Source organism: Lipophrys pholis (assembly GCF_963383615.2).
Source record: "Lipophrys pholis genome assembly, chromosome: 4".
Lineage (NCBI taxonomy): Eukaryota > Metazoa > Chordata > Actinopteri > Blenniiformes > Blenniidae > Lipophrys > Lipophrys pholis.
This window is the reverse complement of record NC_137637.1, coordinates 27,921,072-27,936,119: the sequence shown is the minus strand read 5'-3', so window position 1 is coordinate 27,936,119 and position 15,048 is coordinate 27,921,072. Positions and strand designations below refer to the sequence as shown.

Genomic DNA, 15,048 nt, shown 5'->3' with positions numbered 1-15,048 from the left:
CTACTTTGATTATTGAACACAATCCATATGGAAATAAATTAGACAATCGCTACACTCTCTCCTATAAATCCTTTCTGTGTCCCTGCTGCATCACGGTACAACTGTGTCATTTGTTTCAGGTGTTTCTGGTGCACACAAAAGCCCATATTTTCATAATAAACACTGTTTAACTCTTGTTAAACTTTGAACGTAAAGGTCACACGAAAGGTCTAAGTAATGGAAGTAAAAGTAACACTGATTTTTCTGCTTTGTTTGTCTTTATTAGACATGACGGTCAAAGATTTTAGGAAAATGAAGTCAATATATTTACAGAGGATGGTAGGGGAAAAAGGAGGGCGGCTGGCCATAATGTTATATAACTTTGTATTTAGTCATGCGGTCACATCAGAAATCGACAATCATACGGGAAGATTTGATTTTAAGCAACAATATGTATATCAGTTGTTGGTGTACAGATCTGGAATTCCCAAATACAGGATTTAAAAGGTTGTAATAATCATCCATTTAAGAAAAATACATACGTAGAAAGCTTTGTTATGGACTTAAACGGGGGTCACAATAAATTCATACTGCTTCTTTGTTAGTTCATTGTGTGTTCTATCATCACTGGGTGAAAGGTGTAGGCTTCTGAATTCTTATTATTTATTATTATTTTCACTATTCTTAAATAAGAGGCATTTAAAGATAATAATTTTTTCTTCTTCTGGCTGTTCCCTTCCAATCTTAGAGGTTTTTCTGACAATTTAGGGTGTACTGTTGTAAAGAAGTCTACAAACTCACGTCCTTCACAAATGAAGTTCAGTGGAGAAAATGTGATTAAATGTGCTCCAGTTTGGAAGATTGCTCTCACACCCTTGTCCCTCGTTGTTGTTTTTTTTTTTTTTTTTTTTTAACAAAGCGTCAAACCCCAGCAGCGACCTCTCACGCTGTAATGAACCTCCTCCTCCCTAGGGGGTCCCTGAAAAAAAAAAAAAGAAGAAAAAAAAAACCTACCTTGGGCTCACGCGTAATGGGCGGCGCGAGACGCTGCCGCGCTTGTGCGCATGCTTTGGCGCGCGGATGGTGTGACGGGCGGCGCAGGTCTTCACCATCACTTGCATGGGGTTGACGCGCGACTGCGAAGATTTGCAAAAGAAGAGGGCATCGCGCTGCGGATCGGAGAACGCGACGGACCAGGGGGCATCATGGGCAAAGTGCAGGGTGGGATGAAATGCGTGAAATATCTGCTCTTCGTCTTTAACTTCATCTTCTGGGTGAGTCCGCCGCCGCCGCGCGCGCAGCGAGCGTGGAAACAATGTTTCTAATTTTAAAATCCCTCTCTTGTTTTGTTTTTTGTTTTTTTAAATCAACACGACTGCTTTCATTATTGTCTACTTAAAAAAAATGTTGATTTATTGAAGTAAGCAACTGACTAGATTTGTTTTCACGAGGGCAGCCTGTTATTGTGACGCGCCACTGTTGTTTACATGCCTCACCATCGATCCTGCTCACATTGTTTGATATTTGTTTTTAATGAGCCTGGCTCGTTATGCAGCGGGGAAGTGTGGATGCAGCAGATTGCCTCTGTTCAAACTGCACTGTTCACACTTTCTCCAACTCCACCCCACCCCACCCCCACCCCCAACATCCCCAAACTCATCCAGACTTATACGATCAATTATCTTTTCATTTCAGTCCATTCCGAGCTGCTTAAACAAAAAACGATCGCCTCTGAAACAGCCTCTACAAACCTCTGTTTAGTAATTAATGAGTGAGTCCAATCTGGGCTCGTAAGCCTTTGAACATTCATGATGATTTATCTCGTGTGCAATGTCGTCCGGAGCTGCAGTGTGTTGCCACTTTTCCAACACACACTCTCATCATTTGGCATCATGCTGTGACTTCCCTGCTGCAGGTCTGACAGTATGTGGGAAGGAATTTTTATTTATTTATTTTTCTATTTTTTCATCAACAGGGTTTATTTGTTTTGGGAACAATGTGTGATTTTTTTTTGTTTTGGTCTGCTCCGCTGCGCAAATTTACAAGCAACAATTTTTTTGGGGGGGTGGATTTAGTTTTGGTTTTCTTTGCAGTGACGTGTGTGACGCTGATGTCAGGTTGTACATCTCAGTGTATGAATCCAGAGTAAGGGCTTTATTACTTTTGGGTTAGAAAAAGCTTTTCTATAGCTGTTAGGATTTTAATATGCAAATGTTTTCAGATTATTTGGCTGATATAATAACAAAGTGTAACTGATAATGATAGTAGCATATGTCAAAAGTGTAGCTGAAGCTTTTTTCTTTTTTTTTTTTTTCTTTTTTTTAAGCCTGAATCAAGATAATGTTATTTTTGGTTATCTTGTTAAAGTTTTTTCCTCTTTATTTATGTGGTGGGGAAAACAATTTTACATAAGTTTGGCATATGAGTACATTGGATTGGATTAATCAAATCAATCTTTATTTGTATTGGACTTTTCAGACTGCGTTTGACACTTTAACTGAAAATATTTGCATGCATAAACCTAGAAGCACATCTACACGTACACACGTGCACACACACATTTTGAGATACAGAGCTGCACTGCAAATTTATGAAATGACAAAAGAAGTCAAAATAAGGTGAATCATTCAATGACAGACATTGTGCACTTTCTGTTTTCTCGTTTTGTCGTCCTGCAAATGTATCTCTGATGATAAACTATTGGTTTATAATACGTCAGCAGATCCTTCTTCAGATCGTAAGATAAGAAGACTCTTGTTAATTCGTAAATAGAAGCTGCATTTCTGTTTGGATTTTGTGAGGGCCTTTGATGAAGTGAATACAAAGGATGACAAACAGGTTTATGGGAGAGTGTCACAGAAATGTAAAGTGCTCGCTTGTTGTATCAGACCCTTTCAGTTGTTGGTGATGGGTACTGATATTTAACCGCTGAATGATAGAGTATATTTGCTTTTAAGACGGCTGCATTGACTTATCTTGTGCTCCGTAAGAAGATCACTTGTGTCGGATAAAGTGACAGCGGCTTCTTTGTTTGGCAGTTTGGGGACTGAAAGCAGAGCCGTTGTGGTCGGAGCCAAAAAAGGCGTACAGTACGCTGTCATTTTGGGGTGCAGAGCCAACAAGCGGCCAATGCCAGCGTGAGTTACATCACCCAGGCACCGTGAGACTGGCACAGCCTGTGGCTGAAACCCACCACGGGCAGATGGAGCACCGACGCCGGTGCCGGCGTTCAGACGTGATACTTCGATGCGCCGTGTGGACATGAGAGCTGCAAAGTCTTAGTTTGTCTTTTACAAACTTTGATCCTTTGATCATTCGTAGGCTTTTTGAACACAAGGAACAGACAAATAAAAGGGTTTCAGAATAAGAGGTCCACCAAATCTCACTTTTCCGGTGGGATTCAGTTTCTTTATGCCGTTAAAACGTTTAGGGTTGATGATTATTTCTACATTTCCAAAGTTTGAATCAATTTAAAAGAAACCATTGTACTGGATGTATGTACTCTAAATGTTGCTTTTTGTTGTTGTTTAAATTTGCATTTGTTTTGAAAGATTCCAAACTATGACAATGTCCATTCACTGATGGACGAATGCATATGTAGTATAGCTCACATTTTCAGGTTCATATTCCTGGTTGTAGAAACAAAAGATCAACTCAATTATAGTCAAGTCCAGTCACCTCAACTAATCCCCCCAAAAATGTTGATTTTTAAATAAACTACATGAATTAACTGACCAGCGTTTCTCCTGCTGATCAGGAACTAAACCAGACTTAAACCCTCAACCCTATCTTATATTTTCCTCCTTGACGAAACAAAACCTAAAACTGAATTAACAAAGTTAAGCTGACACTATTCTTGTTCTCTCGCTCTCTTCTTGGCACAATAGAACAACGAGAAACTAAAGTACACTGAATTAAACTAAACCAAAGAAAAAAAAATAAAGAAAAAATGCTTCTTTGGTTTGTATGGAAGGTCAGATGTATTCCTTTTTCTCAGCGTGACACCTGACCTGAATCGATTTGTTTATTTCTGGTTGTGGTTTCTCAGGAAGGAGGAGTGATGCTTCACAGAGAAGATAGTTGGCTTTTTTTCTTTTTTGTTTTTTTTTCCCCTCACCTTGTTTTGGCCGGTGGATTTCTTTTGAAAGGCCTTCAGCTATTGCAGAAGTAAAGCATTAACATATCTGGCAGGAGGTTGCTTTGAATCACGAGATGGGGGGAAAAAAACCAAAAACAACCTACCTCTCAGCATTGGTGGACACTTTTACCGAAGAGACAAAGAGGAGAGCGCCATCTGCAGAATGTTAATTAACTGATGATACAAGACAGATTAAAAAAAAAATAAAAAGGAGACGTCGCTGCCGAGGCCTGAAGCGATTTCTGGACAAACGGCTTGAGAGGAGCTGTCACCACTGACGTTATTTAATCCAAAGAAACTTCACAAGACTCCGAAATGTGTGAATCTGTATTTTAACAGCATTGTTACCCGGATAGATTCTCCGGCGTGAATGTTAATTTGATCATTTTCCCTCTTCAGCTGTCAGGCTTGTTGGTGCTGGCAGTGGGACTGTGGCTCAGGTTCGACCCAGAAATAGTGGAGCTCCTGACGGGTGATGAAGCCCCCTCCACCTTCTTCATAGGTACGTCCCCCATTCCCACACTTTCACCTCACATCAGCCTCGGATGTTACTCTAATGGAGTGCATTTATACTGTGGTACTTACAATGTAGTCATCGCAGAGCACGCACAACGATGGAGGGGAAAAGCTCACTTTTTAATAGCAATAAACCTCCCGAAAAAACCAAAAGGAGACATTGTGCTCCTCCCACTTGGACATAAAAAAAAGTACAGAGACTACAATCAATAAAAAAATAAAAATGAGCACACAAAGTTTTTGACATGGATTCGTGACATCTAAATACGTGGAGATTGAATAAAAGAGCAAAGTCTAAATAGTGTGATGAGGTCCTCCAGCAGTCCAAACCTATATCATCAAAACTCATCAAGTGGTTGAGCATACAGGTGAGCACAGTTCCACCTGCAGGGCCACACTCCTGTACGAGTTTGTTCCACTCCTGCTTCATCACATCTGATTGTTATGAAATACATTGTTATCAGGTTTAATGTAAGATGGTGGTTTGATCTCCCATCTTGCCCTGAACATGTGCTGAAGTATCTTTAGGCAAGATACTGAACCCCGGGGACCAGGAGTACAATATCTATGAGTTAAGGTGGCATGGAAATTCACTATATCTGGGTAGGGACACTCAAGACTGTATAATGTGGTGCAAGTGATGCGTTGTGATGATCATTGTTAAAGGCCCTAGTTATCTTCCCAGAGGGACGCCGCCCTGCCATTTTGACCGAGGGAGGTTTCAGGGGCCACAGGTGTGACACTCATCCCTGAGTGCTTTACAGCCGCATGTTCTCTCCAATGCAACGTGATGTTTTGTCACTTCTTCTGCACAAAGCGTGCTGGAAGTTGTTTTAATTATCCATTCTCTCTTCAACTATTAGGCCCATTTGACGGCTAAGTGGTTTTCCATTTGAAGTCCTCTCATCCTGCCCACTCACTCTTTAAATGGCTGCTCTCAGTGTCGTGGGGCTGGTTGACTAGTGGATGAGGAAATGCCAAAGAGTGACGGAAATGCATCTTCAGTGTTTGCGCTCGGGTTTAGTGCTGTTGGAGATTTATGTTGTACTCATTAACACTGATTTGATTACATTTTGCCTGAAGTAATAAACGTGACAGTCGGACACGGTCAAAGGATGACAAACGGCTCCTGTGATAGTTGAATAATAACATCTGCGTTTTTGCTGAAAGTTTTCACAACTGGCGTTCTTCTTTGATTGATGCTGAAGGAAGAGTTTCTCTGTAAAGCCCCAAGTAAAACACAGAGTAGATTATTAAAACATACAGTAGAGGAGACAAACAGCCTTCAGTGTTCAGCACTCTATACAATAGGCCCTCTCTGTGTTGCTCTGCGTAGGAGCAGACGATGAGAATGAAGCCTATTCTTGTTACACCCGTTTAGACCATGACCTAAAATGGTGACTTCACTTCATCAGCTCTCGGCTGTGCTTTCATGGAGCCGGATCCCCACAGGACATGTGTGGCAGGTTGGGTGGGGCAGGTGGCAGGAGGCAGGAGGCAACCCTGTGGTTGTAGGAACAGGAAGGATGTTAACTAACGTAAACTTGTCTTGTTTTTGCTTTGAGGGTGTCGTTTGAATCGTGATCCAGCTTGTGCACATAAGGAAGGGAAGATTTACAGCGCGCATAATTGTTTAATCATTATGCAAATCAGGGGTGGCCAACCAGTCAGAGACCCGCCCGCCGACAAACGTCTTCCCTGCGCACGTGAAGTGTTGTGGAAAGATATTTCTATACTTGAAGTCCAGTATAGAAATATACCATTACATCCAAATATCTGCAAAACTGAACAAAATAACACATATTTCACAATTTCCAAAGAAATCAAAGGGAGCCAACAATGGCCTGAACAAGTCACTAGTCTGCAGGGCTGCTTAGATATTACTTTAGTTTATCTGTTTATGCAAAGCTCAGGAGGCACGATACTTTTCTTTTTCAGTTTGGTGTCACAGCATTTGTAAATGTGACATGTAAACTGAGTTAATGTCCATCCATCTATTTTTTTTTTTTATAAACACTTTATCCAAGGAATTATTCTGATGTTCAGAGGCAATCCCAGCAAGAGAGAGAGAGGGGAAGAACACAGAAGTGCAGACAAATGTCTCACACCTGCTCACATTTGTCTTTGGGCAATTTAGAGAAATCCGATAACTTCACGAGCGTGCACGCAGACCTTATGAGGGAACAGGAGCACCAAGGGAAAGTCCACACACTCACAGCTAAAACATACAAATTTAACCTGCAGAGGTGTTTCCTACTCCTGTTATTTTAACCATAACTCTCCACTTTGCCTTTGTTTTTATTTCTGCTCATTCTTTTGCCTTTAAATTCTTCACCTGCTACTCTCGTGATTCTTTATTTTTTTTACACACAAAATAACTTTTTCAAGAAATACTTTGTTGACATAAACATATTTAGTGGAACTGATAACAACTGATACGGAACAAAACTCCTGAGGCGTTCAACAAATACAGACGGAAAGAATGTCATCCAGCTGCAAGGACTGTGAGAAAATGGACGAAAAGGTAACGCTGCATGAAGAGAGGATTGAATGAAATACGTGAAAGTAAGGAGTTCTTTGACTCTACTGCAACCAGTGTACGTGTTGAAAATGTAACTGAACAGACACAGATTGCATTGCATGGGAATGCATCCCACCGTGGACATTGCTGCAACAATTCAATGGATTTGTCTAAATATGACTGGAATAGCTGCCGAGGCTCCAAAGTCAAACGCCATGTTTCTAACTGGAGCAGCATCAGATCCCGACCTAAAGCGTCGACTCCAGTCTGGAGCCGGTCTGCTGTTGTGTGTAAGAGACTGAACGATGACGAAAAACCGAATCCCAGGAGAAACAGAAGAAATTCAACAAACTCCCTTTTCCATACAAGACCAGCCGTTCACTCCTTTGATTGTGGACTGCATCGCCAGGCGAGTCGGAACGTGAAGGACTGAACATTTTAACTGTGGCCGACACAACATTGCAGGAGGAGGAGACGTTACTCATTGTTTTGTCTACACATCCCAGCAACATAAGCATTGGCATTCACATTGACTCCTTTAACTTACCGCGGAGAAAGACGGGTTCTGAGGTCCTGGAAAAGTCCCTTTTCCCACTAATGGAGACACTGAAGGACTTGAAGTCGCAAAACATTTTTCATTTCAGGCCCCATTCCGACCCTGGGAAAAAGAATTGAATCTTTCTCTCGCCTTTCAGCCCTGAATATGTGGCTGACTTCAAGCTTGCATCTCCAATGGGATGAAGTTCATTGACCACTTCAACAGCATTTGGAACTGTAAGGACCGCTTCAAACTGTCCAAATGTCCCTGGATCCAGACTGCCTGGCGCCAACATACATCATGCCCTGGGGATAAATCGGTCAACGAGGAGCAGGGTGATCGGCACCAAGGACAACGGTGCAAACAGAGCCTTTGCTCCAGATCACGTTTTATTCGCCATATAATATCTTATGGCATGTTTTTATGATGTTAGACCATGCTCTTCATTTGTTTGTAGGGAACACATTCTCTTCCATTAATCATATTTCTGTTTCTGCAGAAGCCCAAACACAACAACTTTGACACTGTAGAGTGGACATAAGGCTGTAAAATGATTCGGTACCTTCTATAAACCTGATGCAAGAAAACTATTCATCTCTTATACAACTTGATGCTAAATGTTAAATTAGAGAATGGTTATATTTATGGTTTTATTTTAGATGTTATATTTATTTTTTCTCTAACCAGAACTGTGGTACTGAGACTGGGAAATAAAACCTAAATGAACATTGATTTGCCAACCGCTGTTTTAATGTTGACTCCTTAAATGAGCCTGTTCATTTATAAAAGTAAGTCATTAATAATAAACTAATCTCTACCTACGATTATTGCTGCAAGTACTTGGCAAGTTGCAAGAAGTACCACTGAGTAAGTAGGTTAATAAATGTGGGAGGGGATTTGTCAAATATTGTGCGATCCATTTTGATTGGAGGACGTATAAACCTCCACTCAGTTTGAAGTCTGTAACGCTCGGTGACTGCACGGTGAAGCGATCTTGCAGAGGATCTTCTCTTATCAGGGGCTTTCTGAGCAGAAACATGGAACCTCACAGCCAAACACTTAACCCCCCGCAAAGAGACAAAACAATGTCATACCATAATAAGGCAAAGTAGCAGCGTTCCCTGAAATTGGTTTTACTTTCCACTCTTTGTCTTACAAGTAAACAACCGTTTTACGCGTGTATATAAGATAGGGACAGGGTTAACCAGGGAGAGCTTACAGATGTTTCTGATGCCTGCTGACATGCTACTTAAAAATTAGGAAGTGCATTTGGCAGCGGTCTGCAGGTTATCGCCACTCCAGTAAAAATATTAGGGTCAGTGATGAAGCGATGGAAAACGAAGGAGCCTGGATCAGTTCACTGTGGACAGTCGGTATATACAGAGGCTTTTCTGGGCCCATTATACTTTCCATTGCCGTCGTGGAGAACCTGCTTTGAAGCCACTTCTCCCCTGCTTCCAACTCCCTTCAGCTCAGTAGTCGATTCAACTCATCTTTACCTTCCTTTTTGTTCGCGAGCAGGAAAACAACAGCTTGCGCCCAGCCCCATGTGGATTAATTAAATTGCTGCCGTGGTTGCTGTCTATGTCACTGATTAGGCCCCTTAGCATGGAGCTTGGGGACCAGCCCGGTGTACAGTTACAGTGTAAAGGGCTCAGGCAGTCGTGAGAGCTGGGAGAGCAAAAAGTAGAGCTGGATGACATCAGCCGGGCCCGAGGGGAGCTGTGATGGTGGCATTCAGCAGCAATCAAAACTCTCCCCCCAAAAAATTTGATTTTATGAGGCAGATGGCATCTCTCTCACCGCTTTGCCCCGCAGGACCACAAACAGTTAAGGTCTGAGTAATGGGAAACTGAGCTAATGCATCGAACAGGCAGACTGCGAGCAGCGTCCCTCAGTAGACTCTCCAGCTCCATCAGCTTGGATTCAGACTCTGTTATGATTCTGTTCAGACTCAGCAGCCGCACACTGAACAGGCAGCCTCAGGAAGAAGCTATTCGCATCGGTGTGAGGCGGGAAACAATCCAACACACTGTATTGTTCCTCCCACAGGCTGCAGCGCTTTCTCTTATTGTTGCCTCAACATTTTAAATTAGCAATTTTACCGGAGCTTTCTCACCTCGTGTATTTAGACAGGGCAGCATAAGCACAATTTATACACCATTTCTATAATTGCTTATTTGAAATCAAGCCGCTATAATAACTTCTTGATTTGTTTGATGAGCAGCTTTTCTTTCACATTTATCAGCTTTAAAGTAAAAGTGTAGGCTGATAATCACACTTTATTGTGGGAGCAGATTCAGAGATTTTAGGCAACTAATTAAGTTTCCACCTCCACCTTTTTCCTCCTGGCAGAACCCCCCCACCCCCCACCCCCACCCCCAACTCAAACGCTTTCGAAAAAGACACTGGGCTCACACTGCCATCTGCTGGTAGTGTTGGGAAGTGCAGTCATGTAACAAAAAGACAAAAACATCAATTGAGTCTGTGATTTCATAATGAACACAAAAGTGACTATAGGTGATTTCATATGTGTAATTATTGTTTTAATTTAGATTTCCAAGATTTGATAAGATCTGAATTAATTCCTCCTATACAACACAAACACAATTCACACAGGCTCGGTCACAAGGCAGACAAACCAACAAATAACTGCTTTTCTTGTCTTTTTATTTTATTTGTGAGCAGAACTGAACCAATTCAAACTTTTGCCACCCCCTCCGTCTTTTACAACTCAAACACAATCACTACAGCTTCATTTTAAACAAATAAAAACCCAAATGCTTTTGATGAATTAATAGATAAATCAATAAATGAATATGTGCCCAGCTTAAATAACATGATACTATTATATTTCATTTCAAATAATTTTTTTTTAAAAAGGTCACTCATACAATATGTGTAAGAAGTTATATCTCAGTCACCCAGTGAGCTCACCAAAATTCAGTATTTATGTTTTGTAACTGTACAAAAATATTAAACATTAAAAATATTGAAACCATGCAGACAATAGAGGAGGTGTTGCAAAAATAATCATATCCTCGTTGAACTTTTTGAGGTGGAACTTCGGAAATCATCATGACTGGTATCATTTTAAATACAAAATTGATAAATAAAAATAAATATGTGTTCCATGATTGAGGACAAAACTGCATATTACAAGATGATACTAAACAAGGGAGAGAAATGTAACAAAACAAGGCTATGGCTCGAGTGAGCGTCTGGTCTATGTCAGATAAGTCTTCATAGACTAGACAAAGCCAACATGTCGGCCTCTGTACTCCCACTTTAGGGCTCGTGAGTCGATTTCCCAAATTTAATAGGTTTTTGGTTTGACAGGTGATCAAAGGAAAATGTTAATTCTCTTTGAAACGGGTAGAATTACACATTACCCAAAATGACCTTATTACTGGGTTCATATCACGGAGGAAAATATCAAAACATGAAATTGTCACTTCATTTTTCAGTTTCGCAGACATAATTAATATGTTTTCAGTTTTGGACAACATATGTACAACTTTTTATTTTAGGCGTTTTGGATGCAACACTAGAGTTAAAGTAAATGTTTGTCAGTTAGATTGACTGATTCAAAGCTTCTGTCAGCTTTCATCTCAACTTCTCATTCAGTTTTCTATCACGGACTGTTCATTTATTTTAGATTTTTTTTCATGTGATCTCCCTGTTTTTGTCTCCCTCCTCAGCCGTCTACATCCTCCTTGGAGCAGGCGGGTTGATGATGATCGTCGGGTTCTTTGGTTGTTTCGGGGCCGTCCGGGAGTCTCAGTGTCTTCTTGCATCGGTGCGTTTCGGTGCTTGAAGAAAGCTGCCTGTTGTAGCGTTAAAATCCGTATTGCACTGTTGATATTTTAAAGGAAGTTTCCAAGAGGGAAAGCTGTGAAATATAATGTGATGCTTAAGTTTGGGAGGAATTTAGTTTAAAAAAAAAAAAAACAATTTCTGGACTAACTGCATTTCTCAGTCTCTTAATTAGGACATTTCAGTTCCCTGAAATAACTGAAGTATGTGTTTGTGTTTTACAGTTCTTTGCCTGCCTCCTGATAATATTTGGAGCAGAAATCACTGCCGGTGTGTTTGGATTCTTAAACAAGGAAAAGGTAGAGTCGGCCATCCGTTCAGTGTTGATTTACACAAAATAATGTATTTCCATTGTTGTTTAACTCTTTTTCTATCCACCTCCTCTGGTAACAGATTTCTGAGGAAGTTCAAAAGTTTTATAGCAGCTCCCTTGCAGAAGCCAACAATTCAAACGGCACCGCAGCCGCTTACCACCAAATAGTGAGTAAAACTTCTCAGTGACTTTCTTCAGAAGGATTGCCACAACTGCTACTGACGTGAAGTCATTTTACTTTGAAATGCACAGCTGAACTGCTGCGGAGGATCTTCCCCTGAAACCACTGCTGCTCTGTGTGAAGACGCTGCAGAGGACACGCAGGTAAACTTTCCAGCAGGGGGCAGTACAGGTTTTTTCTTTTCTTTTTTTTTTTAAGAGGAGCGTTTCATCACATACAGCACATTGAGGTCTCTCTTTACTTTTTAGGAAATCTCCTTTGTATTTTTTAATTAGTTGACATTATCCAGACTGCAGTGAACAGAGAGAAGAAGAAGGAAGGATGGAGAAAGAGCAAATTAGAGAAATAAATAAAGAGAAGTGAAAAGCTGCATCCAAAAAAAACAAAAAAAAAACTCCATGATATTTTTTCTTTGAAAATCATTTCTGAGAATTGTGACAAGTTTCTCTTTACCATGGTGACTCAAAGAAAATCAATCGACGACCATCTGTGAGTCCTAGAATTGCGGTAAAGTTGTCTTTTTGTACATTAACTTTCAATTAAAACTATATTTTCCTGCCCCGTGCTTTTCTGGGTGATTCTGCTTTCCTGAAACGGTCCAGAAACATGCACATGAGGTTGAAATCGCATTGCAAATAAGTGAACGTGAGTGTGTGTTTATGTCAGTGTCTCTATATTTGCCATAGCTCCTGTCTTATCCTGGACGAGGATAAATGTGTTGGTTTGCTCACTAATGGCATTATAAAACCAGATCACCTGATATTTGATCCATGTCCAACCTTTTTCTTCAGCTCGTGAGTTTCTCTGTGAACTCTGCCTTCCTCCAACAGACCGGATGCAAAAGAGATTAATTGTTGACAGTAAATAGCCTCGAGGAGTGAATGTGAGTGTGACTGTGTGGATTGTAGGACAACTCGTCCACTGACGTCTCTGTAGCCTCCTCCCACAGTCACCTGAGCCCCACTGCCCTGTGACCATGAGTCGGATAAAGTGATATCGATGATGTATTGCTGGCTTTATACTCAAAACGTACCCTTAACTATCCCTGTAAAAGTCATGCTTCCTTCTGATTTCCTCCTAAAATGAATGTTGAGGATATTTCATCCTCACTATGACGTCTGTCTTGTTTGTTTCAGGACTGTCTGACTGCAATATCGGACTTTTTTGACCAAAAGCTGCACATCATTGGCTTCGTGGGGATCGGCATCGCAGGAGTCATGGTGAGTGTTTACCTGTATTTCAATATTGGAGGTATTGGTTGTAATACAGCAGAATATTTAATGTTACCAAAGCTCTAACGTGCACCATTCTGTTCTCAGATTATAGGAATGGTCTTCAGCATGGTCCTTTGTTGTGCCATCAGGAACAGCAGGGAGGTTATATAGACGGTGAACCCCCCCCCCCCCCCCCAAACAGGCCATACACACACACACACACACACACACACAGCCACATGGGTAGGGAAACGCCAAAGTCACATTTAGATGCCAGTTCACGTCGTTCACACTGATGGTGGTGGGGATGTTCACAAACAGCGAGCCGATACGCCGGATCGTTCACGCGTCCTCCTCGACTCCCCCAGCACTGAAAAACACTGATTGCTTCCTGTCCTTTTCTCGTAACACACGCTCCGCTCTTAACGCACCTCCATGACACTTTTAACGCGTTTCCGCCGGACCGCCGGCGCGCCGCAGAGGCTACGACGCAGCACACAAAGCCTTTTGACTGAGGAATGGTTGTGACTGGGGAGTATTGCTGTAAATACACCTGTTTTATACGCCCGCTGTTTAACCTTATTCACCCTGTGCACTTTCTCACCCTTTCAGGCCTAATGCCAGTCATAGCGTGCTTTTGTGTTTTGAGGACTAGCCTACCTTTTTTGCAGAGTAAATAGTCCGTTTCTGTGCCTATATTTCGTGACAGCGTCTCTCCCCCCTGCTATTGGACTCTTGCGATTTGACACATGCGTTTAGGACTGTGCTTGTTCCTGCCGCCACTCTCAAGTATTTGCCCCTGCAAAGCACAATAGAGCGGCGTGTAGCCATGATATCGAAGCGAAAAGGTGAGGAAGGTCTGACGATAAACTGCCCCCGTTGTAAATCTCCAAAGCATTTTTTTCTCTGAAAGTCGATAACACTTTGTGCTGGAGCGTCTCTGAACTGTAACCGTGAGCTAGTTTGCATTTTCGTGTCAATTGTTGTGGATGTAAATTTTGTTGGTGTGCCAATAAGATGTGAATTATAGAGTAATATAGTTCCTGTAATTCTTTTAACCGTAATAAAAACTCTGGGTGCTTTTAATAAAACGTTTTCTGTTTCTTGTCTCGTTAATTTTTTACATTATTATCACACTTGGCAAGTGTTTTATTTTGATACCCGGCTTAAAGTGGTTTGGCTTTCATTTTTCAAAATTGATCCTAAAGGAGTTCTTAAGAAGTAGAACCACGGAATCCGTGTAGCTGTCTGACTTGAAAAGTAGAAGATCTGCGAGCTGATGGTTTTTTAAAGGGGAAAGCTTAATTAGATTGAAGAAAAGAAATCATAATACACACGGCCACGTTTTCCAAACTGATGGGAAAAAAACCTTTGATGATCAAAGACAGACTGATAATGTAATAAATTTAATCTCTTTAGTCCGGCTGTTACGCAGCATTTGTGATTTATGATCTCATCATTTTATGCCTAAATGTTTTTCCTATCTTCTATAAATGTTTCATTTTTGTTTTTCTTATTCCTTAATGTTAAGCTTTAGATCTCATTTTAATCTTTATCTTTCCTGCAAGTCTCTTTTACTGTGGTTCATATAGTAACTTTTAATGCTGCTGTATGTTCAAAAAATACTTTTTCGATTTTTTTCAGTCAAAGTTGGATTTCAGTCGTTTTCAGTCGTTTACTTTTTTAACAACTTTTACTGGGTTTCTTCATCTGTTATTTATTGTAAATTTCAAAGATGCATGAAACTTTGAACCTTATATGTTGTGGAAGTAAAACTAACTGACAAAATAAGTCACTTTTTAGTGGTATTTTGCGATAGAGGCCGTCTATAA

General features: G+C 40.9%; 1 protein-coding gene across 1 annotated transcript; it reads left to right on the top strand.

Moving 5' to 3' along the window:
* Nucleotides 1-1,056: 1,056 nt before the first annotated feature.
* LOC308108806 (tetraspanin-2-like) lies at nt 1,057-14,318 on the top strand. The gene is made up of 8 exons (XM_080462044.1): nt 1,057-1,253; nt 4,517-4,619; nt 11,394-11,491; nt 11,733-11,807; nt 11,902-11,988; nt 12,074-12,145; nt 13,139-13,222; nt 13,322-14,318. Exons 1-8 carry the CDS (start codon nt 1,185-1,187, stop codon nt 13,385-13,387), a joined length of 654 nt encoding a protein of 217 aa, XP_080318170.1. The 5' UTR covers nt 1,057-1,184; the 3' UTR covers nt 13,388-14,318.
* The last annotated feature ends 730 nt before the right edge of the window (nt 14,319-15,048 follow it).

What these genes read in the sequence shown, in the direction of transcription:
- LOC308108806 (XM_080462044.1), top strand. Translation starts at nt 1,185, where the DNA reads ATGGGCAAAGTGCAGGGTGGGATGAAATGCGTGAAATATCTGCTCTTC. An exon ending in CAGCCGCTTACCACCAAATA is followed by an intron (nt 11,989 to 12,073) that starts GTGAGTAAAACT and finishes TGAAATGCACAG; the next exon opens with CTGAACTGCTGCGGAGGATC. An exon ending in ACGCTGCAGAGGACACGCAG is followed by an intron (nt 12,146 to 13,138) that starts GTAAACTTTCCA and finishes TGTTTGTTTCAG; the next exon opens with GACTGTCTGACTGCAATATC.